This window comes from Sus scrofa, chromosome 1 (genome assembly GCF_000003025.6).
Source record: "Sus scrofa isolate TJ Tabasco breed Duroc chromosome 1, Sscrofa11.1, whole genome shotgun sequence".
NCBI classification, from domain to species: Eukaryota; Metazoa; Chordata; class Mammalia; order Artiodactyla; family Suidae; genus Sus; species Sus scrofa.
In genome coordinates, this window is record NC_010443.5 from 44,406,297 (window position 1) to 44,433,988 (window position 27,692).

The following is a 27,692-nucleotide window of genomic DNA, read 5'->3' on the forward strand; positions in this document are numbered from 1 at the left end:
ATTCATTTCCACTGCGCCATGACGGGAACTCCAAAAACACCATGCCTTTTAATCTTAATTAGATTGAAGTCTCAAAATAGGCTCAAGAGTACAAATTCTTATGACAGTTAACAAATAAAAAGCAATGCTTTGGTCAGGAGCTAGGAAGGCCCTGGGTGCCTGGAAGTACCCAGGCAAGGATGGAACCCACACCACAGCAGTGACCCAAGCCACAGCAGTAACAATGCTAAATCCTTAGCCCACTGAGCCCTCCAGGAACTACAGTAATGTTTATCTTGTAGACAGTAAGTGAAATAGAGAAAGTCAAAAAAGTTTTTTCCTTCCTTTCTCTCTCTCTCACTCTCTATTTCTCTGTAACACTACTCTGAAAAATACTTTCATATATTTCTCCCTTTTTTGAAATTTTATTTTACATAGTTGAGATTAGACTCAGAATACATACATAGTTTTAAATACTTCTTTTTAGTAAATATTACAGCATTAATTCCCTCAAGCCTCCTCATAAGGCAGATTTAGAATAACCGTTAGTAACTCATACAAAGAAAGAACAAGCACCAAACAAAATAAAACAAAACAAAAAACCACCACCAACAACAAAACAGCTTCCTAGAACTTCATAATTCTGAAAAATTTCCAAATTTGGAAGTAGCAGGAAAAAAGGCTCTGAACAACAAGAACAATAAGATCCCCTGAGCACTCAGAAGTAAATACATATTTGAGAAGAGCCAAAAAAAGACCCCAAATTATGCCTTTATGTTGTGATTTTTATCTTTTGTTGTGCAGCACAAGAGGCATGGGATGATTGATAGCATTTCCATCTTTAAGCCTCAGGGAAGGAATGCAAAAAACAAGAATGTCTAATAATCCACTTCGGCATTTCAGCCATCAAGGTCCTAGGCTAAAAAAAAATTTAATTTGATAGTAATGTACCAAAACCAAGCTGCAGACCAGAAGCTGATCTTTGTATTTGTTTTTAGCTTCTGGTCCTCTAGGCAGGGACTTTGGCTTATGAAACTCAAAAGCTCATTATTTAGTATTTTCCTTCTTTTCATTCTGTAGTATCCCCCCTTTGCTGAGGCATAAAGATGAGATGCACAGGGTTGGAGGAACATAAATGGGAGACATTGCCCACTCGATTGACACCATTGAATATCCCACCAGAGAAATAATTATTGTCCTGGTGATGGTCAGAGTATCAGTCTTTTGGACAATATCAAGGTTCAGCTTATGTGCTTTTAATGGTTTTTAGCAAGCCTGATAAAGAAGTAAGAGATGCTGGCAGAGGACTGTGCTTAAGTAAGAACTTGCCTGCATGGCAAATTCTTAGGCCTTGAATGTTGACATGGCCCGTCTCAAGCCTAATAGCATAAAAGGTCTCTCTTTGAGACAACTGAATAACATTTGTGCAGTGAGTGACCAATCACTGACAGATTTTGCAAGAAGTGACATGATTGGTATCTGATCTTAATGTGTGCCTGTTTCATATACCTGATTTGTGGACTGCAGAGATAGCACAGAAATTTGTATTTAATGCAATACTCACAGTTAATACATTGTGCTAACTGAAGTCTGAACTGTATTATCATTTAACTAAACTTGGCAACTGAAATTTCTGCTTTTCAGAATCATCAAAATAATGACTGCCTATAGGGTGGTAGATTTTATTTTCTAAAGATGGTGCAACAATCTCTCCTAGTCTACACATTCTTCTAGGATCTTCTCATTCCCCCATCAAAATGTAGGATCTAATTCCCCTGTCCTTGGATCTGGACAGTTTTGTGCCTTTTGGGTAACCAATAAAATGCAGCAAAAGTAACTGCATGATTTCTAAAGCTGAGTCATGAAAATCAACACAGCTTAACACTAGAACACTTTTACCAAAGCTCTAAGTCACCATGTAAGGGCACCAGTTGCCTGGAGACCATTATGGTGTGAAGAAGTCCAAACAAGTCCATTTGGAGAAATCACCTGGAGAAGATGTGTGAATTGGTTGATCCAATATTACATTATTGGACTTTTAGTTTGTTTCAAATCTTTGGCTAATATAATTAATTCTGCAACAAATATCTTTGAACATGCTCCATTTTTCACAAGTGCAAATCTATGTGTCTGTTAAATCCCTCAAACCAGGAGAAGCACAAATCTTGATATTGAAAGCAGACTTCATTTTCGCATCCCACCAAAGAGTTAAATCATATGAAAGTAAAGAATGTACTTAGGTTTTCAAGGAAGTTAATTAAGTAAAAGTTACAAATATTATTTGTGCTAATAAGACGAAAGGCACTCATGGTACAATGAAGAATGCAAATTTTATTGGGATGAGAAAATTCTTTAGGCAAGAGGTTTATTCTCTTACTTAAAAATATTTTTTAGAAAGACAGCCATATTCCTCTGACCAAGAAATTGGATAGTTGCGTGTTTGTTAATCTACCTTCTTTAAAAATGCAGAAAATGAACAAAGAGCAGGTAGACAGAGGAGTTTTTGTTTGTTTGTTTTTGTCTTTTTTAGGGCTGCACCCAAGGCATATGGAAGTTCTCAGGTCAGGGGTTGAATTGGCACTGTAGCTGCTGGCCTATACTACAGCCACAGCAATGCTGGATCCTTAACCCACCCAGCAAGACTGGGGATGGAACCCTTGTCCTCATGGATACTCATCAGTTTGTTTCTGCTGAGCCATGATGGGAACTACCCAGTGGGGAATTTTTTTCAAGAGAATAAGTTTTAGAGGTCAATTTTGGAGTCAGTACTATTTTTCTTTATGTTGTTTACCAGTTTTGTTAGCATTTACTGAAATATATTCAGCTCAAAACAAACCCTCATGTGCATGTTGCTCACAATGAGAACTTCGTGTCATTGAGAAGAGGTTAAGTTTGGAGTTCCCACTGTGGTGCAGTGGGTTAAGCTTTGTCTCTGCAGTGGAGAGGGCTCAACCCCTGGCCTGGCACAGTGGATTAAGGATCCAGTGTTGCCATAGCTGTGGCGTAAATTACAACTGTGGTCGGGATTCCATCCCTGACTTGGGAACTTCCAAATAATGTGGGTGTGGCAAAAAAAAAAAAAAGTTAAGTTACATTAGCATAATTTATTTAAGAAGACAAGGAAGCTGATTTGCTATTTTAGATTGTCATAAGAAAGAACACCAGCACCAAAATATCTGGCCTTAGAGAGTTAACCCTCAGCAATCTAAAAAGTAGCTACCCAGAATGACTTAATTCTGTATGTTGCAAATTTCAGATTCTTTGATTTAGGCTTAGACATTATCTTGATGCTGGGCTAACTGAAATTTGTACAATATTTCCTCTTCAGGACAGCTGCACTTGGACATATCTTAGGTATCTGTGGTGGCTGGTTTCAGTTCTCTGTCTCAATAGACCTGATAAGGCCGTGTTTTAGTTAATATGTAGTAAAGTTCTGAAAGCACTTTAACAAACTTCCTTGTCTCTAGCTAACTCTCAGAGTATTTGTTTATGAATGGCAGCTTTGTTTGCTTTTTAATTTTAAAATATGTCTTTGGTTTCAAAGGGTTCTGTTTTCCTCTCTGCTGTATCATTTGATTTAGGAGCTTCCATTTTTTTTGTTACTTCTTTATTAGAGCAGTGTTACTGTTTGCTACAGCACAGCCTGGGAAAACCCAATTTCCTGCATATCTTAGCAAACCTAAAAGCAGTGAAGTGGAGGATCCACTGAGTCTGATCCTGTGTCAGACTGTGTATGTGTCACACAGCTGCTGAAATGCAATTTGCGTTCTTCACTTTGTTTGCTTTCCATGTGAAGCGCTCTCCTAAGGCTTAACCTTTACTCAGTGGGTGACTTTCTTTATGGGAGTAAAAGGAAACTATGTTATGAAATGGCTGTTATGGGAATGATACAAGATATCTAGGAGTCAAAGGTCTAAACATTATTTTAAAAGGCAAAGATTCCATCATCTCAAAACAAAACCAAAAAAATCCACCAGCCACTCTTTCAACTGAAGTAATGAAACCCAAAGAAGTCAGATAGAGAAATGGAGAAAATGAGAAGAAAGACCATCTAAAATCCCGCCATTGGTGAAGTAATGAAGAACGTTTACTGGCTTATCCTGAAACTTGTCAATTTTGTGACTCTTGTCTGCGTATGGATTTCCGTGGTACAGTGTACAGTTTTAAACAGCTGCCTAAAGTCATGTGTAACTAACCTGGTAAGTTTTACCGGTATAATATTTGTCTTTTAGGAACTAGAACATGTAGAATTGAGCTTGTTATAAATGATTGAATTATTTTCTCTTTATGACACGTTTCCTTGTGAGAAATAGTAGCAAGGCAAAAAAATATTCTTTTTCCAAAGTAAGTTGGAACGTTAGTAATTATAGATGATAGGGAAGGGCTACTTTATTTCTTTATTAAGTTTATCTGCTCATACGTCTTTTTGAGATGGACATAGGATTTGAGTAATGGAGGCTTATATGAAAACGGTTTTGCAAACCTTTAAAAAATCAGTTAAACTCATTTATTACAAAATCACTTATATTTGTCTGGAAGCATGAGATAGGTTTGGCCACAGGGCAAAAATGCCTTCTAATTTGACAGCAGTCCTATTTCTATTGTGGATGCATGCTTGTGTTGGGAGGTGGATGACAAGAGAAGCAGATGCAGATGCCAAATAGAACATTTTATCTTATTATTAATTATTATTTTATATATTATGTATTATATATAATTATTATTAAATGAGAACTGTTTGTAATTCCTTTCTATCTCTTCATTTATAATTCTTTTGATGAGTTTTGATGGACATTTATGACTTCCTTCTCATTTCTGGGTGTCATTCCTCTATATGTATTATTTCATATCATTTCAGTTCTGTGACTTAGTTGTGCTTAAACAGCCACTGAACCAACTTTAAAAACCAAATACATTCTAGCCAGGGAAAGACACACTCTTCTTATCTAAAGACAAAGGAAATAGTATGATAGCTTACTATAACAATTCTTATAGTCATACTTCTTAAAATAATGAAAGTAACAAATACAATACTCATTATTATGCTGAAGTATTGGAGATAGAAGTATGTGGTAGAATAAAAAAGAAATGTAATTTTGTTACACTCTTGGTTTAATTTAAACTATAGTTTAAAACACTACTTAGGTTTACTATGGTTGGTAGCACTTTTTAAAAAATTTTTTATTTTATACAAATCTTTGCTGAAGATTTCATTGCCATTAATGTAGCATTGCATATTTTAGCTTTTTACAGTTTATAATACAGACTTAAAAATGGAATAATGAGATTATTAAATGCTTTCTTTATTAAAAATTAAAAACATTTCTGATTATAACAAGAATATATATTCATTGCAAAATATTTATAAGACAGAGAAGAAATAGAGAAGAACAAAAGAAAAAAATCCTATAATTCTACCAGTATTAACCTATGATTGCATTTTCTTTCAGTGCTTTTTCCTCAAAGACGTATGTAATTTTTCATAAGTTGTGCACTGAGCTTTTTCATTGAACATTGCCTTGTGGGCTCTCCTCTATACCCTGGAGTCTTTATGGAAATAGGATCTTTATTGTATTTCCAATAATCCATCATATGAATATACCACTGTAATTTGTTTATTAATTTCCCCTACTATCAACACTGATGCTGGTTGTTTTCTGTTACTATAGTCTCCATTTTATTTTTAAATTTTTATTATTTTATTTTTTACCTAAGTTTAGTTTTATCTTATGTTTATGTGTGTGGGCTTCTTGATTTCAGGGTTTGGCAGAAGTATGAGACAGTCTGTTCTTTGTTGAGCTGCCTTCCGTTCACCACCTACAGAAAAAGGCACAGCTGATGTGGTGGCGACTGCAGAAGACATGGTCTGCCAATTTGACTAGTGACTGTCATAAATGTTCTCCATCTGGGCCTCCCACACTGGGGCTGGGGGAACAAAAGCTAGGTAAAAGAGCAATGAACAGAGCCAGGGATCAGGGGAAAGATATGAAAAGTGCTCAAGTTTATTACAGTGTTTGAAATTTTTTTCCCCTGTGCTATCCCTTTAAGCCTGGACATTTGCTATGAAGGTCATCTTTGATTTCACTGGGTAGTTCTTGATATTGGGGCATTTTTGCCTTAAGAAAAAAAACAAAAGTCATGTAAAAAGGAATGTTAGAATTGCTGTCCCAGAATGCATAAACCATAGTTCCATGCTTGAGCATGGATTTTACATTAATGTATTAATTGAGTTTATTAACTGACCTGATATTTTAAAATTACATATGCTATGTGCTGCAGAGAACAAAAAATAATATTCTTCTGAACACTAATATTGTAAGATCCTTTAAGGAAAAGAAACAAAACAGATTCACGGTCAAATAATTTATGGAAATGCTTACTGCCATACTCTTTTTTTGCAGATCCTCAGGACATAGTCACATATTAATGGCTTTATTTAATCACAATTTTCTGATCTTCTCTGGCAACAAAATCCTTTTTTTGAGTAGCAAATCCCAACAACTGAGGAACTGGTATAGTGAAGTACTCTTTTAGAAGTATCAACTCAATTCTATAAAAGGCTATTAGAAACAATAGAATTTAGAAAGGTCCTGTTTCCAAAAATGTAGAAACATCAATACCTTTCTTGTATATCAATATATAAGAAGATAATGGAACAAAACAATAATCCAGAAATTTCATAAAATATCCAGGAATTAGCACCATTTGTACTGGTATAGGAACTGACAGGCCAGTAAAACAGAATATACTCCAGAAATAAAACCATGTATATAAGGGAGTGTGTAATATGATAAAGACGATAATTCAAACCTAAGTAGGGCTATCCATTTAGAATAAAAAATAACTCCTTCAGTAGGTGAACAAATTATTATACTGTGGCAATTCAGATAATGGAATGTTATTCAAAGCTAAAGAGAAGTGAGCTATCAAGCCATGAAAGACATGGAGGAAACTTAAATGCATATTATTAAGTGAAAGAAGCCAACATGAAAAGGCGGCATACTGCATGATTCCAACTATATGACATTCTGGGCAAGGCAAAACTATGAAGATAATGGAAAGATCAGAGGTTGAAGGAGATGGGGTTGGACTGAGGGGAGATGAGTAAGCAGAACACAGCATTGTTAGAGCAGTGAAAATACTCGGTATGGTATTATAACGACGGATACATGACATTATACATTTGTCCAAACACCAAGAGTGAACTCTAAGGTAAACTATGGACTTTGGGTGATTATGATCATGTCATTTTCACTCATCCTTAATTAAAAAATATACTATTCTGGTGGGCGGTGTTGATAATGACGGAGTCACTGCATGTGTGGGGGCAGGGGGTATATGGGAAATCTTTGTTGTAATCCCAATTCTGTTGTAAACCTAAAGCTACCTTACAGAGAAACGCATGCTGATGAATATTCCCAAAAGCTTTGCCTCTAATGCCCTTCCCCCACAAAAAGCCACATTCACCCCGTTTTCCCAGGGGATCCTCCAAGATCTGTAGTCAGGTCCGACCCAAATTTCTATGGAGCCCTTGCTTTGCCCTGGGACCCAGTACATGTGAAAGTCTGTGTGCGCCTTTCAAGAATGGGGTCTCCATTTCCTCCAGTCCCTTGGAGCTCCTGCATACAAGCCCCACTGGCCTTCAATGCCAGATGCTCCGGGGGCTCTTTCTCCCAGTGCCAGATCCCCACATGTGGGAGTTTGATGTGGGGCTCAGAACTCTCACCCCTGTAGGTGAATCTCTGTGGTACAGTTAGCTTCCAGTCTGTGGGGCTTCCCACCCAGGAGGTTTGGGGTTGCTTATATCGCGTAATCGCCCCTCCCACCTCTTGATGTGGCCTCCTCTTTGTTTTCTGGAGTCTTCTAGAATCTTTTTGAAAATTTTCAGTCCATTTAGTTGAAGGTTGCTCAGCATTTGGTTGTAGTTTTGTTGTTTTTATGAGAGAAGTTGAGCTCCAGTCCTTCTATTCTGCCATCTTAATCTCGTCTCCCTCCCTGCAAAAATTAAAAGTAAAGTGCTTCTTTCTTTAAAAGAAAGATAAAAAAAGGATAAAAAAATTCAACTCCTACATCACTAACAGAGTCAAATAAATTCCAAGAGGTATTTAAAAAAAAGTATGATTTAAATACAAACAGACAGAAGTTCCTACTGTGGCACAGTGAATCAAAGATCTGGCTTTATCTCTGAGGTAGCCCAGGTTTGATCCCCAGTCTGGTGCAGTGGGTTAAGCATCCATTATTGTTGCAGCACTTGTGCTGGTCACAGCTGGGGCTCGGATTCGATCCCAGGCCTAGGAACTTCCGTTGCTGCAGGTATAGCTGAAAGAGGGGGAAAAAATACAAACAAATAATAAAAATAAAACAAGACCTCACCTCATTAAAATATTAGAATAAATTAGGAGTGAATATTTCCATAATCTTGGAGTGGGAATGCCTTAAGAATCCTGCTTCAAAAATCCAGAATAACTAAAATAAATTATTAATAAATTCAACTGCTTAGAAACTTAAACTATATGACAATAAAAACAAAGCCAAAGAATGGAAAAAAGTTTGAAATATGATAAACACAATTTTACCAACTCTTCTACACACACACAGACACACACAAAGAAGTATTTGAAATAAATTTAGAATAGGAAGAGTTACTTCAAAAGAGAAGAAATATTAATGGCTAAAAAACCTGTGATAGATGTTCAACCTCACAGCAATCATAGACTTGTTCAGTAAAGATGAATCATCAATTTTTCTTCTATCAGATTGGCAAAGATAAAAACATTTTATAGTTGGCAAAGTTTGGATAAACTAGATCTTTCATGTGCTGTTGGTTAGGATGCAAGTTAGATAACTAGAAAACTATGGGTTAATCAATATCAACATTAAAAGGGAAAATATAACTTTAATCCTGAACGTCAAGAAATTTATCTAAAGAGGTTATTATTACTATTATTTTTTTGCTGCACCTGCAGAATGTGGAAGTTCTCGGGTCAGAGATTCAACCTGTGCCTCATTCAAGCTGTGCCAAAAGGGAACTTCCTAAAGAGATTATTGCATAACTAACTAAAAATATGTCTGCTAAAGGATGTTTATAGCAAATTTGCATATAATATTAATAATAGATTTCTAAGTGCCTGGCACTATGCTATAATAATGAATATATTATTTAATTGAATTCTCACAGAACTATGTACTAAATATTACCCTACTTAAGTTTCACATGAGAATGCTAAGTCTAAACAGCACAGGTAAATTTTAAAATATCACACCGGGAGCACGTATCATATGTGGGATTAAAATGCAGATCATTATGCTCTGTTTCACTATTAGGATAGGAAGTAAAGGATGAAATTAGTTCCGGCCAAAGTAGGCAAGGTAGAAAGTTTGTGCCAAGAAGTAGGTGTTAGGATCTGGGACTGGGATTGTCTTTTTTTTTTTTTTTTTTTTTTGTCTTTTTGTCTTTTTGTGTTTTCAGGGCCATGCCCACGGCATATGGAGGTTCCCAGGCTAGGGGTCTAATCGGAGCTGTAGCTGCCTGCCTACGCCACAGCCACAGCAATGTTGGATCCTTAACCCACTGAGCAAGGCCAGGGATCAAATCCGCAACCTTATGGTTACTAGTTGGGTTCGTTAACCACTGAGCCATGTTGGGAACTCTGGGATTGTGTCTATTAAGCAGATAATTGGAGCAGGTAGAACTAAAGTAAACCAGTGAGGATCCTAACTCCAAAGTGAGGAATTTAGTTTAGATTACAGGAGGCACACGTGCTTTGGTTAAGAGTACAGGCTCTAGAGGTAACCAGCACCCCAAATCCTAACTCTTGGGCAATTTACTAAAGCTCCCTGTGTCTCAGCTGTGCAATGGAGTTAATAGTAGGACATACCTAATAGGGTTGATGAGATGTTGAATGAGATTTAGTGCAAAATACCAAGTGCCCAGAACATAGGAGTCACTCACTAATATTATCTATAATAATGAGGAGGCAGAGGATAGAGAGTGAGTGGAGATTAGGGAAGAGTGTTGACAAAATTTGCTTCATTAGAACCCCACAGACCCAACTCATGAGGCTACCTCACCCAAGACCACTTGATGGGCACTCCATTCAGTCTGTGAAATTTAATTTTGAGAGCTGCCAACAGGACTCAATACTGTTACAATATGACTTTATGGTTACCAAGAAACATCTCTCTTGTTCTATTGTTTAACAACTATCCAGCATCCATCCTTTTGCTTTTATGAACTAATACAGATTTTTGAAGGATAGGAGAAACTTCAATTGCAAATTCACTCTTACTCTTGATCGTGTATGGCTGTTTCAATCACATAAAGGGGAATCAAAAGCTTCATTTTGAACAAAATTCCAAAAACGAAGAATGGGAAGCATGTGGTTGCACAATTAACCTAAAAGGTATAGTTCTGGAATTCCCATCATGGCTCAGCGGTAACGAACCTGACTAGGATCCATGATGACGGGGGTTCAACCCCTGGCCCAGCTCAGTGGTTTAACGATCCGATCCGGTGTTGCCATGAGTTGTGTAGACACAGCTCAGATCCTGCGTGGCTGTGGCTGTGGTGTAAGCCAGCAGCCACAGCTCTGATTTGAGTCCTAGCCTGGAAACTTCCATATGCTGTCCTAGAGAGAAAAAAAAATATTTACAGTTCTTATTGTCTATAATCAAAAACATACTAAGTGTATTAAGTATCCTTCTCCTTTCCCTACAGATATAAGTTATTAGGAGATGGAGATTAGAGGACTCTTTATTCACACATCAAACGAGAGAAAAAAATTCAACATTTGTCCTTTGGTTCTGTGTCTGATTAATTCTCAAGCAAATCCCCAAGATGCTAGGTCACTGGATGATGCTTCCAAGGGACAGGACTTCTGGACCATTCCTGAGCAGTAGGCTATCTTGAATTCATGGATTTATTCCTTTAGCATAAATTTATTGAACATCTATTATCCTCTGGCACTGTTCTAGATGCTGGAGAGAGAGTGGAGAGCAAAATGGATCGTGCTTACATGGAAGGGAGAGAGAGAGGGCTCCATGAACTTAGAGGTAGTCGGCTCTTCCCTCTGAAAAGTACGGGCTATTTGGAAGGCCACACAGATGCTTAAATCACTTCCCAAGTTACTTCGGATTTTCTGTTGTCTCTTGGAACATATCTTGCTTGTAGTGCTGGGTTACCCAAGGACAGATGGCGTGCTCTTTACTGAATTAATCACCTCCCAAATTCAATGGTTCAAATTCAGCAAATTTTAAGGCAAGATTCTGGTGGTACCAATTAGAGTTACTAAAAATATTCACTTAGTTTTCCTCTGCCTGTAATTCTAAGTCAATGAGTGAGGCAGGGTGACAATTAGATCATAACCATGTAAGGCTATTCGGGGTGCATGTCTGATTACCATTCTTTGTAAGCCCTTCTGTTCAGGAAAGACTCCACTCAAATAATGACCAGGGAGAGGATGAACAACTTACATATTTTCTCCCTTAGTTTCCATTTCTTTTATTTTCCTCCAGCACAAAAAATTCTCAAAATTTGCAAAAATATAAGAAATAATCTGTTGTTTTACTATATGCAAAATTCTGAATTTGTATTTTTCCTCTGCTCTTAATAAGACTGCTTTTAAAAAAGAAAAATCCCAACATAATTCATCTCTAATCCAGGAGTCTTTGATAAACTGACTAAGGTCACAGGCTTATAAAATACTATGTGAGAATTTTTCCATTTGTTTTTTGTTTGTTTTTTTGTTTTGTTTTGTTTTTTGTTGTCATTGTTGTTTTTGCTTTTTAGGGCTGCATCTGCAGCATATGGAAGTTCCCAGGCTGGGAGTTGAATTGGAGCTGTAGTTGCCAGCCTGCTCCACAGCCACAGCAACATGGGATCCTAGCCATGTCTGAGATCTACACCATAGCTCACGGCAATACTGGATCCTTAACCCACTGAGTGAGGCCAGGGATCAAACCTGCATCCTCATGGATACTGGTTGAATTCTTTTTTTTTTTTTTTTTTTTAGTCTTTTTGTCTTTTGTTGTTGTTGTTGCTATCTCTTGGGCCGCTTCGGTGGCATATGGAGGTTCCCAGGCTAGGGGTCGAATCGGAGCTGTAGCCACCGGCCTACGCCAGAGCCACAGCAACGCGGGATCCGAGCCGCGTCTGCAACCTACACCACAGCTCACGGCAACGCTGGATCGTTAACCCACTGAGCAAGGGCAGGGACCGAACCCGCGACCTCAGGGTTCCTAGTCGGATTCGTTAACCACTGCGCCACGAGCCACGACGGGAACTCCTGGTTGAATTCTTAACCTGATGAGTCACAATGGGAACTCCAATCTCTCCACTGTTATTAACTCCTCCTTATGGCCACACCCCACCCCACTGCAACCTTGAAGGTTTGTGGCAACCTTGTGTTGTTTGATGATGGTTAGCATTTTTTAGGAATAAAGACTTTTAAATTGAGGCATATGTACATTGTTTTTTAAAACACAATGCTATTGCACACTGACCAGACTACAGTTTAGTGGGAACATAACTTCTCTGTGCACTCAGAAGGCCCCAAATTGGTATGATTCTCTTTATTGCGGTGACTGGACCAAACTTGCGGTATCTCTGAGGGATGACTATTAATTTGCACTGGCATTTTGTCTGATTTATGACTGATTTAACAACTTTAAGACATTTGGTTCCTTACTTTACAGTTAAAAAACCCTGAGGAGGCAATATTATTTCAGGAGGCATTTTTTTTTTTTTTTAAAGGTGTGGGAGTTCCTTTTGTGGCTTAGCAGTAAAGAACCTGACTAGTATCCATGAGGATGCGGGTTCAAGCCCTGGCCTCACTCTGTGGGTTAAAGATCTGGTGTTGCCATGAACTGTGGTGTAGGTCACAGACACGGCTCAGATCCTTTGTTGCCGTGACGTGGTATAGGCCGGCAGCTGCAGCTCTGATTCAACCCCTAGCCTGGGAACTTCCACATGCTGCAGGTGCAGCCCTAAAAAAGCAAAATAAATAAATGAAAAACTAAAATGATAGTTGAGTTGGATTTGAATTTCACTAGAAATAATTTCTCTATAGTTGAGCTACTATTAGAATGCAAGGGGAAAAAATGCAGTGGTTACAATGAACATAAGATTGATGGGGTGTTCACTGCCTCCTTCCTCATTTCAGGGCAGACAGCTTGATGTTGGCACACCATACAATCTGAGTGAACCGGTGAGTAATCTGTTCCACTGCCTGGGACTTTACAGTGTTTGAATTGATAAGAAAGAGACATTGGTCAGGTTTGATTACGATTAGAATAATTCCTAAGTAAAAGTTCATGTATTTGTTCCTGATGGAGAAAGCTGAACCAGAAATAGCCAGAAGTCTGAATCACAGAGTATTACCTGTGATTCACAGAGATCTGGTACTGTCACTGCAGTGGCTTGGGTTGCTGCTGTGACGAGGGTTTAATTCCTGGCCCAGGAACTTCCACATGCTGCACACATGTGTGACCAAATAAACAAATATGACAGCTCTGCTTAGAATCTCAAAGGTCCTGGTGCTTTTGAGGCCACAGATTCCTTGGTAGATTTCTATTTTGAAAACACTTTGTGTTACTAATTGCACTTTCAGGTGACAAGAAAAAGTCATCCTTCTTCAGTCACTATTGTCTTTTATTGTCTCTTGCAGTGCATCCAAGGATGTCATTTTTGGAACTCAGCAAATCAGGAAAACTGTGCTTTAAAGTGTGTAAGTATTAATTATGTTTCTGTTCTGATACTAATGTTGCTCTCAAGGGAAATGTTCTCTAAGAGGATTCCCATTTGAGTTTTCATTAGCTTTCAATTAATTTACTTGACTCTAAAGCAAAAGTGTGATTGCCTGAGTAGTACACAGCAGTAGAAAAAAAGTGCGATCAATATTATTAATGGAATTGGAAACCAAGGAAAGTTAATGCAAACCACAGAACGCAGGGATGCCCGATATCTCCAAACTATAAGACTTTTAGTAGAATGTTAGGTATCTGTTGAATTTCCTAGTCCTGCACTTCTCGAATTTTAATATGCAAATATCTAGGATCTTGTTAAAATGTAGATTCTGATTCAGTAGGTTTGGGGTGGGGCCTGAGATTCTGTGCTTATAACAAGCTCCCAGGTGGTGTGATGTTAGAGGGCTCTAGACCACACTTTGAATAGCAAGGAATGATCATGTTCAGAGTTTCTTTGCAGGGAACATGGTAGCAATCTAATTCGGAGGGCATAAACACCTAGGTTTGCACCATATTGTGTAGGAAATACATCCCCCGGTACTATATTTTTCATTTTTAATTTATTCCAGCTTTGCCATTTAGCGTATGACTTCATTCCTTGGTACTTTACTTACCTCATCAATGAGTTGGGCAGTAATGGAATCTCCCTCCTGAGGATAGTGCCTGATACACCATAATTACTCCAAACTTATGGAAAAGAATATTGTAATTTAAAAGTGGGTTGCTTTGTTCAGGTCAGAGATTAAATCCGTTAGGATCATGGTAATTTGGGGTAATGTTTTCTATTAATGACTCAAATTATAGTAAAATTCAAATTGAATTTTAAGTAAGGATGTTAATGTCTCCTCACATATAGTCTTGTAGCTTTTCTTGTTTAGCGTGTCCTCATAGATCTATATTATGGGAGTCACTCTCATGCTTGTGACTGTGTGCTTCATAGACAGGAAGTTATCAAAGGATGGAGCAGGTGCTGTCTGGACTTGGGAACTGTTATACACTTTAAAAACACTTTTCCCTCTCCTTGGTGGCATTTGATAGAAATGGCAATTTAAATCATTATTTATCTAGCTACATGTTTAATATCTTTTGCCGACACATAAGCCCATCAGGACAGGAGGCTCTCTGCGTCGTTCACACTGTGTCTCCTGCACTGAACACAGTGAGAGGCACATAGCAGGTGCTCAGACTGCCCTTGCAGAGTGAACGAATGGGAAGAAACATTTGTTTCCAGAAACAGCCCAGGAAGCTGGGTGGGCAAGAAGTGGCCAGTCTGGGTAGAGGGCCCCGCTGGCCTTTCCTAGCCAGAGCTATTGATGATTCTCATTTCAGGGTTTGTCTCCTAGGCACCTGCCAATACCCCTTCATTCCCTAACCTGGACAATCACATACCACCTCTTGGCTGACTGGGATCTTCTAGCAGACATAATTCACCCTTGTTTTTCCAGTGATGCAAACAAAATAATTTTACAGCTGTTGGCACAGTAGCCTTCCTGGATGGAAGGCCCATCTCTGGGCTCCCTTGCTTTTGATTTTTTTTTTTTATTGACTATTTTGTCAATGGTGGGGCAAGAAATTAATTTGGAAGAAATGCCTAGCTAAGTGTCCTGAAAATTATTTACAACTTTAAAGATTTTAAATAGTTTTCTTCTTTTTTTCTATGCAGAATGATACGTATACTGCTGTTTGTGAGGTGAGTGACAGTCACTTTGAAAAAAGATGTCATCAAACCCCATGTTTCTCTTGTCCTTAAAAAGCTGCTAAAATAAGAATGAAGAAAATAGTCATTCTCAGTGCACAGAAACATTCTTCCTGGGAGGGCTCTAACTCTGGGCATAAAAATGACTGTGTAATTTCATTTTTGACACAAGTACTTGCTGTGTTTTATACATATATGTGCATATATATAGTGCATATATGAATGTATATACATATGTATATACACATGCATGCATATTCACACACACGTAATATACTCCCTTACATATATATGTAAAATATATGTGTGTGTGTGTGTGTGTGCGTGTGCGTGTGTGTGTGTGTGTGTGTGTATGGTTGGAAAGATTCTAATTCCTGAAGCCTGGGTGGAGAGTGTGGTGGGAGGAAGGAAAAGGCACATGGAGGGCGACCTTCTTCCCTGCTGATTGCATTTTCATTATTCTATTCTTTTCTATTCTATTTTGCTATTTTATACTTTAAATAAAGTAGACCTGAACAGTAACACATGCTCAAAAGAGACAGAGATAGATAGATTTTTTTTTTTTTTGGTCTTTTGTCTTTTTAGGGCTGCATCCATGGCATATAGAGTTTCCCAGGCTAGGGGTCAAATCACAGCTAGCCCCCACGGCTAGGGGTCAAATCAAATCACTGGCCTACACCACAGCCACAGCACCACGGGATCCGAGCCAAGTCTGCGACCTATACCACAGTTCATGGCAATGCTGGATCCTTATCCCACCGAGCAAGGCCAGGGATCAAACCTGCATCTTCAAGGATACTAGTAGGGTTCGTTAACCACTGAGCTACAGTGGGAAATCCTAAATAGACATTTTTTTTTTTTTTTTTGTCTTTTTGCTATTTCTTTGGGCCGCTCCCACGGCATATGGAGGTTCCCAGGCTAGGGGTCAAATCGGAGCTGTAGCCAATGGCCTACGCCAGAGCCACAGCAACGCAGGATCTGAGCCGCGTCTGCAACCTACACCACAGCTCACGGCAATGCCGGATAGTTAACCCACTGAGCAAGGCCAGGGATCGAATTCATAACCTCATGGTTCCTAGTCGGATTCGTTAACCACTGCGCCGCGACGGGAACTCCTAAACAGATATTTTTTAACTCAGCAGCTCACACCTTTAGGAGATCAAACTCGTCAACCATAAATAATGCTTCAGCCTAGGATGCTTGGAATTTGTGCACATGTTCCTTGGAGGAAATAGTTTTAGAAGCGGTAGCTTAGCAAAATGTAACTTAGACAGTGATGTTGGCAAGTAAATAAGATGGCTTATTCCTAATAATTTAGAACATGAATTAGATTATGTTAATCTGAAAGGGTTGAAAAAATATAATGCCTTCTCATTGCTATTTGAGAAAACATTACAGATTAACTATGTTTTCTGGATTCTCCTGGTCATTTCTTTGACTTCTTTTATTTTCCTTGTAGCATTTTTCATTATCTGAACCTATTTTATTTTATTAAAAAAAAACTTTTTTCTGTCTTCTTCTAGGGCGGCACCTGCAGCATATGGAAGTTCCCAGGCTACAGGTCTACTCGGAGCTGCAGCCACCGGCCTACGCCAGAGCCACAGCAACGCGGGATCTGAGCCACGTCTGCGATCTACACCATAGCCCATGGCAACACCAGATCCTTAACCCACTGAGTAAGGCCAGGGATCGAACCCGAAACCTCATGGTTCCTAGTCAGATTCGTTAACCACTGAACCACGATGGGAACTGCCTGAATCTATTTTATTTTTTAAGTTTGTTACTCTGTTATTGTCTGTCCCTTTCTAAGAAAATGTAAATTCCATGAAGTTGGAGAATTAAGCTATCTTGTTCATTGTCATATCCTTAAAACTAAAGGAGTGCTTGGCATATAAAAGTATCAGTAAGTATATTTTGAATGAGTAAATGGTTTTTTAGGAGACGAAGCCACAATTTGCATGGGGAGTCTGCAGTAGAGGCATCTGGGAGGTTGGTGGGCATGTCCTCCTTGTGTTACAGGAGTAAGAAAAGGTACCCACAGCAGGTGTGCACTGGGAAACACGGGGTGGAGCCAGAGAGACAGTGACAGAGGTGGCCTTACTGCTCTGGGAACACAGACAACAGGCTGGTGTGTCCCTGGGAAGTATGAACGTGGCTTCTGCAGTGGGAATGGCAGCTCAGTAGGCTGGAATATGCCATAAAAATGCCGCATCCAGGGACTTTGAGTTCAGATTCTGCGAATTTCTTGTCTGTTTTTCTGTATTTCTTTCTTTCTCTCTCTCCTTGCCCCTCCCTCCTGCCCTCCCTCCCTCTCTTTCTCTCTTTTTTTTTCTTTGTCTTTTTAGGGCCACACCCATGGCACATGGAAGATACCAGGCTAGGGGTCAAATCAGAGCTGCAGCTGCAACACAGGATCTGAGGCACATCTGTAACCTACACCACAGCTCCGGGCAAGGCTGGATCCTTAACACACTGAGCAGGGCTAGGGATCAAACCTGCATGTTCATGGATACTAGTCAGGTTCTTTACCTGCTGAGCCACAATGGGAACTCCCCTGAGAATTTCTTAAATGCAAATTCCTTTAGATTCTCTCCAGGCAATTTAAGATTGAGAAACACTGGATAACTTCATTTAAAGTCTAATGTTAGATTAGAGAAAAGGGGCGGAGGGAGAGAGAGGTGGAAAATCTAATTAACAGCTTTATCTCTGCTTGGGATAACATTTAAACTCCTTAGAGTAAAATCTTCCAGTTATAAGATTAACAAGTTCTAGGGAATCTAATGTATAGCATGGTGATTAGAGCTAATAACACTGTAATATATACCTAAATGTTGCTAAGAGAGTTTATCTTAAATGTTCTCATCACAAAAAAGAAACAATTATGTGATGGGATGGAGGTTTTAGCTACTGCTGTGGTAGTAAACATCTCAATAAAGCTGGAAAAAAAATATAAGCTTCATCAAAGTAAACAAAACATTTAAACTCCAGATAGGTTAGAATTTCATTATCTATTTTCTCCTGAAAAAAATGCAGGAAAAATAGGCCCACAATTTCCCCCATAATCAGGACTAGCTATTATTTCCAAATAAACATTTTTCCATCTTTTCTTCTTACTCAGTTTTCTTTCTTAAAGAAGAAAAAAATCCCATGTTAATAATAGTTTTGCTGCCACTTGGTATATTTATTCTCTGCAGTTAATGAAATTGTTGAATGCATTTTACAGAAAACTGCAAAGAAGATGTGAAAAGTATACTAAATCCCTAAGTTAAATAATCCTGAGCCCAAACAGAGGTATTTAAATTAATCCTTAACTAAGCAAACCTGGGCTTATCAGGCTCCACTTCCTTTGAATGCACAGATCAAACATGGGACAGCTAAGTATTTGCACACAACAGCCCTTCTCTACCTGGATGTTCAGGGCCAATGCATTGTGTCATGGTTTCCACTATTATCATGAGAAACAATAACGTGTTATCCTCGGTGTTATATTTATAAACTGAATGAGAGCAGAAAGATTGATCATGATTGTGTTGTGGTTTTACAATGTGTGCCTTCTCCAAGTCCCTCTCTACTCCATAACCATTATTAATGCATCTGTTAAAAGTTACAGGAAATTTGTGTCTCAGTCATCAAAATGTTTACTCTGTTTTCAGGTAATGAGATAAAATGTTAATCATTATTAGTTTTTGTAGACCTTAAAATTTAACATTGGTACTAGGACATCCTTTGAGATGTTCAGTTACTATAAAGTTTATAGTCTGTTTTTAATTTTTCAAGGAAGGCATGGATATATAAAATAAAAAGGCATCATTTTAGTCTAGAGTTTTAGATTATTAACTCCCTAAACCTTTGACTATGATGGCAAACATATAATTGCTTTGTTGAGCTCAGTATTTCATCAAACTGTGAGGTGTCATCCATTACAGGGTCATGAAATTTACTAAATAGTCACAATAAGCAAAATGAAACAGAACACATAAGGTTGTGTCACAGCACAAGATTTCTTTTTAGCACGAAAATGTTCTAAAATTAGACTGTAGTGATGATTGTGCAATTCTTTGAATATACTAAAAGCCATTGTACTGTGTACTTTAAATGGATATATAAAATATTTTTCAATAAAACTGTTTTAAAAAAGGGAGAAAGGTACCATTTCAAGAATCTTTTTTTCTCCCCAACATGTATGTGTGGACTAAGTTGTTTTTTTTACATGTATTTTGGAATTTGGGATTTGGTCAAAAATGTTTGAGATGTTTAATCTCACTAAAAAATGGGAACTTAAATATTACAGTTGAAATACTTGATATACAGGTATACTTATATATCAGGTGTTCATATTTCAAAATTTAGTTGAAGCTTATCAACACAAGCAATACCAAGGCTGCACTGACTGGCACACTTCCTGCTTTCCACAGCGAGAATCCTGTGAAGTCGGCTGCAGCAGTGGGGAAGGTGCATATGAAGAGGAAGTGCTAGGTAAGCAGAGGCACGCAGCTATTACTAAAATTAATCTATATCTCTCTAGGGACCTGTGCTAATGAGCCACCTCTTAAAATATCTAGACTTCGATGTCTCAGTATGGCCTGCCTATCTATCTAACTATCTATCTATCTATCTATCTATCTATCTATCTATCTATCTATCTATCTATCTAGTTATGGAATAGATAAATATTTCAGCAACTTCAAAAGTGGAAGCTATGTTGATAGACACTCAGGAAGACTTCTTTCAGAGGAAAATAGGGGAAACAGCACACGTTTAGAACTCAAGATTTTGCACGCCTAACTTCAGTGGATGCAATCACTTTTATCTTAAAGAGAAAGACAAAATGCAAATCCTGAGCAACATGATGTCAGGAAATGCCACTGTTTTAATGAACTGCAAGTGTAGAAATTTTTTTTTTCTTTTGCCTTTTTAGGGCTGTACCCGTGGCATGTGGAAGTTCCCAGGCTAGGGGTCTAATTGGAGCTGCAGCTGCTAGCCTACACCACAGCCGCAGCAACGTGGGATCCAAGCTGAGTCTGTGACCTATACCACAGCTCATGGTAATGCTGGATCCTTAACCCACTGAGTGAGACCAGGGATTGAACCCTTGTCCTCATGGATACTAGTCAGTTTCATTACCATTGCACCACCATGGGAACTCTGTGTAGAAATATTTAATACACATTTCATTACTCAGCTAACAGGTATTCAGTACAGTACCTATAATAGGTCTGGCTCCCTTCAAGACTCCGGGCAAGTAGCAGAATGTATAGACATTATGCTTCTCAGTGTTAGGTTTTGAGTAAGTAAGGAACTTGCATGTATGTGTCTCCAGCTCCCTCTGCCTTATTTCAGAGCAGGTTGGGTGTGTCTGAGTGACTTTGCCCATGTGTTAATTCTCTAGTGGTTTCTGAAGGACCAAGGCTATAAGATAAGTTATAGCGTGGGTGTTGGCAGCTAACTTTTCCAGAATTCCCCAGCATCTCCCCCCATTGAGATAGACAGTCCCTGCCAGAACAAGAGATGATTATTGTAGTCCTTGTTTCAATGGCTTGCTTCTTACTCTCAGAGGCTGATGGAAACTGGAAGGTGGCTCTTGCCTTGTTATCCTGATTTACTTCTGCCCTTTAGTGTCTCACAAAAGACCTTCCTTGACATTTCTGTTGAGAGGTAGCCATATCACATTTTTTTCCCTTCTGTGTAGTGGGAGTTAGCTATGGATAAAATGCATATTCTGTGGCTTCCAAACTGTGCACTGAGGTTCCCCAGGGTTCTACCTCGTGGGGAGGTGTGGAGCAAAACACATAGGATGTCCAACATCTGCTGGACACAGCTGGAACAGCTAGAAGTAGTTGACAGTATAAACAATGGATTACACTACATTTCTTTTTTCTTTTTTTTCTTTTCGGTCTTTTCTAAGGCTGCACCTATGGCATCTGGAGATTCCCAGGCTAGGGGTCTAATTGGAGCTGTAGCTGCTGGCCTACACCACAGGCCAAATCCAACTAGGAACGATGAGGTTGCGGGTTCAATCCCTGGTCTTGCTTAGTGGGTTAAGGATGCGGCGTTGCCATGAGCTGTGGTGTAGGTCGCAGACGTAGCTTGGATCCCACGTTGCTGTGGCTGTGGCTGTGGCTGGCAGCTGCAGCTCCAATTAGACCCCTAGCCTGGGAACTTCCATATGCTGTAGGTGCAGCCCTGAAAAGAAAAAAAACAAAAACAAAAACAAAAACAAAAAACAAAAAACAAAAAACAAAAACCAAAGGATATAATATTGAATAAATGGAACTGTTAGGTGATTCTTTTGGTCTAGGAAGTCATGAAAAAGTTACTAAGAAACCAAAGATGCCAGAACTTAGAAAGTTTGGGAAACCTTGATTTATACCCTTTTCTTACAGTCTAAAATTATACTACCAACTTAATTACATACTTCTGTTAGAATAAAAGTAATCAGTATTTTATTTTAAATTTCTCATTGACTATGGATCAATATATATGTACCATTAACAAACAAGATGTACCAAGTCTAAATATAAGACATTTGTGAAGTTCCATTGTGGTGCAGTGGAAACGAATCCAATAGGAACCATGAGGTTGTGGGTTTGATACCTGGCCTCGTTCAGGGGCTTAAGGATCTGGCGTTGCTGTGAGCTGTGGTATTGTTGCAGACATGGCTCGGATCTGGTGTTACTGTGGCTGTGCCATAGGCTAGCAGCTGTACCTCTGATTAGACCCCTAGCCTGGGAACCTCCATATGCCCCCTGGGTGCAGCCCTTAAAAGACAAAAGACAAAAAAAAAAAAAAAAAGACATTTGTGTCTTACAGACCGTATTGTTAGTTCATTCTAATGAATCTTTTTGTCCATGCCCTTAAGACCCTGCTTGTCTCTAACACATTTGGTATTAGTCTATTTTTCTGTGGGTCTGTATACTATTCCATTTTAGATCCCTCCATGCCCGTTTCCCACATGGGGGGAATAATAATAGCTAATAATACAGTGAAATTAAATAGCTATTATTTAGTAGGCATTAGGCACAGTTCTAAGTAACTTATAGGTTTTAGCTCTTTTTGTCTTCAGAGGTATAAATACTATTATCATCTTCATTTTATAGATGAGGAAAAATGATGCCCACAAGTAAATACTTACTTGGGGTTGCACAGCCAGAGAGGAATATAACTTGAATTTTAACCCAGTTATCTCATTCTAGAAGCTATTCTTACCTACTCCGCTATGTATTGAAAGTAGTATATAGCTCAGTTTAGCTTCTCTTTCTCTTTTTCTGTTCAATGTTGTCTTGATATTTTAGAATAAATCTACTTTACCTCTGTTTTTCCATATGCATCACCATGGCCTTGAAATACATGTCTTTATTTAGTTATGAAATTTACATTTACTTGTCCTGATATAACTCTGGTCCCTTCTGCCCAGTTCTCAACTTGCATATCTTCTGATACCTCCTGGTTCTTCTTCCTTACTTTACTGACAGCTCCATCACTGGACTCCTCTTTAAGGTATCCCATAACTATCCCAATCCTTGCTAGTAAGCATCTCATACCATAAAAAGGGAAAAGTAGAACTGTGCTTTGCCTGTATTGTTATAATAGCCCCAAATGAAGAATAAATGGAAGAATCAGCTGAGAAGGCTCTCAGATGACCAATGGCTTTATTTTTTTCTGGGTCATAGAGTAATTGTGTCGTACAGATTTTAATTAGTTCAGATTCAGTATGTACAGTGATTAGAATTATGTCAACTTTTCACTGGCAAAGGTCACACCCATTAAGATGGTTACTCTATTTAAAAAAAAAAAAACCCTCCAGAAAACTATAAGTATTGATGACAATGCAGAGAATTTGGAACCCTGTGCACTGTTGGAGGGAATGCAAACTGGTATAACTCTTGTGGAAAACACCATGGTGATTCCTCAAAAAATTAAAGATAGAATTACTATTTGATCTAGCAATTCCACTCTGGGGTATATACTCAAAGGAATTGAAAGCAGGATTTCAAAAGAGATATTTATATACCCATGTTATATTCTTGTATTGAATTCATAATAGCAAAAATGTGGAAGCAACTCAAATGCCCATTGCCAGATAGATGGATAAACAAAACACAATATACACATACAATGGGATAGAATTCAGAGGTAAAAAGAGTGGGAATTCGACATATGTTATAGGGTGAATCAATTTTGAGCTCATTATATTGAAGGGGAAAAAAGCCAATCACAAAATGACAAATACGGTTTGATCCAATTTTATGAGTAGTTAAAATCATAGAGACAAAGTAGAATGGTGGTTTCTTAGGGAAGGGGAGGGAGAGGAGGAATGAGGAGTTATTATTTAATGGTTAGTTTCAGTTTTGCAAGAAAGAAGAGACTTCTTGAGATGGATGGTGGTGATGGTTGCACAAGAATACAAATGTCCTGAATACCACTTAAAAACAGCTAAGAGAGTAAATTTTATGCCATGTGTATTTTACAATAAAAAATTCTGAAAAAAGCAAGCTAATGCATTAAAGTAGCCATGATTTTGGAAAATAGAAATAGCAAAGTAAAATAATTTCTTCCCAGTAGTACATATGATTTAGAATTCTAGCCCTTCAAACAGTGCCTGGGAATAGCACCAATAACTATGTGTACCGACGGTAATGTTGCTGATGTTTAGAAGTCATGAAATATTTCACTATAAAAACAGCGGAATACAGAATCCTTGGGAGTACAATTACTTGCATGTAAAAAAAAATAATGTGGTGACAAGAGGGGCAATAACTGTAGACATATACTGTAAATTTAAAACATATCTTGGGATACATGTCCTAGGCAGTGGATGGTTGGTTCTGTCGCCCCAGACATGTCCTTGGCATTCACCCTTCGAACCTGTATAGAAGTGGTATTGCAAGAGAAAACCACACAGTCTCAGAATACTCCATGTTGCTTGCCTGTGAAAAAACTGTCTTCAAAGGTACCAGTTAATTTCTATAGGGGAAAAAAAGCTGCCAGACCAACTGGCTGATTTAAACACATAAACTAATTGAATATGTGCATCAGTTATTCAGGTAAATTATTGTGGCAAGATGTAGCAAGAGGGTGCTGAGTGTCCTAAATGAAGCAGATACACTCTCTCCTGCTTTGACAGATAGGGGTAAGGTGAATGAAATCTTGTGTTCTCCCCAGAAAACGCAGACGTCCCCACTGCACCCTTCGCTTCTTCCATTGGAAGCCATAGCGTGACGTTACGATGGAAGTCTGCCAACATCTCTGGAGTAAAATACATAGTTCAGTGGAAATATGCACAACTTCCTGGAAGCTGGACTTACACTGAGGTATGAAAGGCTGCCTATGTGACTAAACAGAGACTTTTCCTTCAAGTTATTAAAAGTGTCCAATGACTACATATAGTTATCAGTATAAAGACAGTCTAGAGAAGATTCAAATGTAAAACAAGCGGTTGGATTAGATGAACCTTAATCTCTGCTACTCTTTATGCTAAACCTTTTATTTTTAAGAAAAATATATCATTTGATACATATGTTATTCCTTCAGCACAGCCTCACATAACCAACTACTCATATCATTGGTCATTATCTGGCCATCCTGCTGAAAGTGATTCCCGTTAGGGTGGAGAGGTCATCCAAGATAGTCCCTTTTAGGAAAGCAAAAGCTTGTTCAGAGAAAAAGAGGCCCAAGACACCAAGTATATTAACATGGAAAATTAAAGTAAAGCCTTGAGGTAAATGCCAAATAATTGAATCCATTAGTTGTGTAGTTGTGAATTAGGAAAGAATTTCAGTGTGAATTACGCAGGCTGATATTGGGGTGGGTGAGCACTAAGCTCCAGGCCTCCCTTTGTCTGGTCTGGCAGGTCCTGGGACCCCCCATATCCAGAAAGCCACCCATCATCTGCAAATGAATCTTTGTTCTGAGTTACAGTACATAGTATTGGCTCTATAAATGCTGATTTTTGGTCTCTCTTTGATCTAGGCTGTGTCCAAGCTCTCCTATGTGGTGGAGCCCCTGCATCCCTTCACTGAATATGTTTTTCGAGTGGTTTGGATCTTCACAGCCCAGCTGCAACTGTATTCTCCCCCAAGTTCCAGTTATAGGACTCATCCTTATGGAGGTATGGTATGCACATGTTGCTTAAGAAAGAAGGGATTATTACAAAGCTTTGGTTTATTTATTTATTTATTTTGCTGCGCTAGTGGCATATGGAAGTTCCAGGCCAGGGATTGAACCTGTGCCTCAGCAGTGACCCGAGCTATAATAGCGACAATCCTGGATCCTTAACCTGCTAAGCCAGCAGGGAACTCTGTTTCAGTTGATTTTTATTTTAAATAAAGAAATAGATTTATTGACTCATCTAATAATAAGAGTACCTAATCAGGTGCCAAGCAGTGTTCTAGGTGCTCAACACACCTCTGTGATCAAAATGAAATCCCTATTCTTGCAGAACTCCCATCTTGCCGGAGGAGAAATATTCCAAGCCATAAACCTAATGAATAAGGCAGATGAATTGTACATGGGAAAGTGCAGGGTGCTATGGTTAGAGGAACCAATTGAGCAGACTCTGTCCTTTAGAAATCGAGAGTATATTGAATAAGGTGGTCAGAATAAGCCTCATTAAGTGGCTAAGAAAGTTTTAGAGAGGAAGAGTAATTCCTTCAAGTGTTCCTTAAAAAAATCTTTTGACAACTATGTGTAAGAATGGATTGAAGGAATGAGAGATTGGAAAGTACAGAGATAGTGAGACCAGCTGGGAGCTAATTATAATACTTTAACATTTTATTAGAGATGATTTAAAAAATAGTTCACATAGAGCATTTTCTGATTTCTTCTTTCAAAGATGTGACTTCCATACCAGGAAAAGAATTCAAGCCTAGAGCCTTTTAGGGAGGTTGAATGCCTAGGGAAGACAGTGAAAGCTGCCTGGTGCTCCCACCCTCAGCATTAGCTGAGGGGATCTGAGAGGACTCATTCCAAGCCAGATGTCAGATATCACTACCCCTCAGTTCTAGAGATTCATCTGTGTGCAGAGACCCTCACATTGAAAGAGGCCTGGGACCTAACCATAGATGGACTGCTGTTGAAGCCAGTTGGGGCATTTTCCCTCTTTCCTGATTAGTGTTCTCTTCTTGCTTACTAGACATTAACTTGTGTGTGGCCACCTCTCCTGATTATTCCCTGACCATCCTTAGAGCCTTAGGTTAGATGTGGGCCCAGAGCCATGTTTGAAATTTTCCAGATCAGAGTAGAATACATGGATCATTCATTGTTCAAAGCTGTGGCTCATGCACGCCAATGGTGCTGGAACACTTTCCAGTGCTGGAGACATAGTGTGTTCAGGGTCTATGGCTAGTCAAAGCCAAGTAATGAACAAGGCAGGTTTTGCCTTTGATTTCTGGGTCTTTTTTGGATATACAAGTCCACATATTCTCCAGGTGCTCCAGAACTTGTACTGGCTGTCCTTTCCATGGATAGCATCTCATGCTTTAATTTTATCACTTCAACAAACCTCATCAAAACTTATAAAGTTGGTTGTTTTGTCATTCATTGACTCATGGCCCTTTTCTCTTTTAGCTAGGAGAAATATACGATTTTTTTTTTTCCTTTTTGGGAGGGTCCACACTGCAGCATATGGAAGTTCCTAGGCTAGGGGTTGAACTGGAGCTGCAGCTGCCAGCCTATACCACAGCCACAGTAATGTCAGGTCCAAGCCACATCTTTGACCTGTGCCACAGCTTCCAGCAATGCTGGATTCTTAACCCACTGGGTGAGGCCAGGGATAGAACCTGCATCCTCATGTATACTAGTTGGGTTCTTAACTTGCTGAGCCACAATGGGAACTCCAGGAGGAATATATGATTTTAGATGGTATTACTGGCTTTTAATTAGGGCTCTTATGAAGATAATTTCTCAATCAAGTGGAATGGTTACCTTGCCTAACCTGACCAGCCTTTTCAGGTATGATTTTTCTGGGGGAGATTTGGACAACAGTTGCAGCTCGCCATGTAGGTGGCATGTAATGTGTCTGAAGTGGAGCTGATCATGTCTGTCTGGGCGTTGACTCTTTTTTTGTTGTTGTTACTCAAATGAATTTATCACATCTTTAGTTGTATAATGATCATAACAGTCTGATTTCTGGGCATTGACTCTTAAGAATTGGGTTTTCTGACATCCTGATTCTGATTCAGTGAGGCGGGTGAGGGCGATTCCTATTTCCTTGCTCCAGGGTGACTGAGTGCATGGACCAGAGGAGGGATGCAATGATATTTGTGTTTGCTAAGGC

General features: G+C 38.8%; 1 protein-coding gene across 7 annotated transcripts in view; it reads left to right on the top strand.

The window, feature by feature from the left end:
• The window catches only part of ROS1 (ROS proto-oncogene 1, receptor tyrosine kinase), a 125,908-nt gene continuing 101,796 nt past the window's right edge, over positions 3,581-27,692 (top strand). For 6 of the 7 annotated variants that reach the window (XR_002343222.1, XM_021089087.1, XM_021089103.1 and 3 more), the window contains exons 1-7: positions 3,582-4,178; positions 13,140-13,184; positions 13,644-13,703; positions 15,386-15,412; positions 19,834-19,894; positions 24,581-24,729; positions 25,388-25,526. Coding sequence is in view for 6 of the 7 variants with exons in the window: in XM_021089087.1 (XP_020944746.1) it covers positions 4,056-4,178; positions 13,140-13,184; positions 13,644-13,703; positions 15,386-15,412; positions 19,834-19,894; positions 24,581-24,729; positions 25,388-25,526 (604 nt within the window). In the remaining variant the exon portion in view is untranslated. Of the gene's footprint in view, positions 4,179-13,139; positions 13,185-13,643; positions 13,704-15,385; positions 15,413-19,833; positions 19,895-24,580; positions 24,730-25,387; positions 25,527-27,692 lie in introns of all 7 variants that reach the window. The other variant, XM_021089102.1, reaches the window with a different exon arrangement.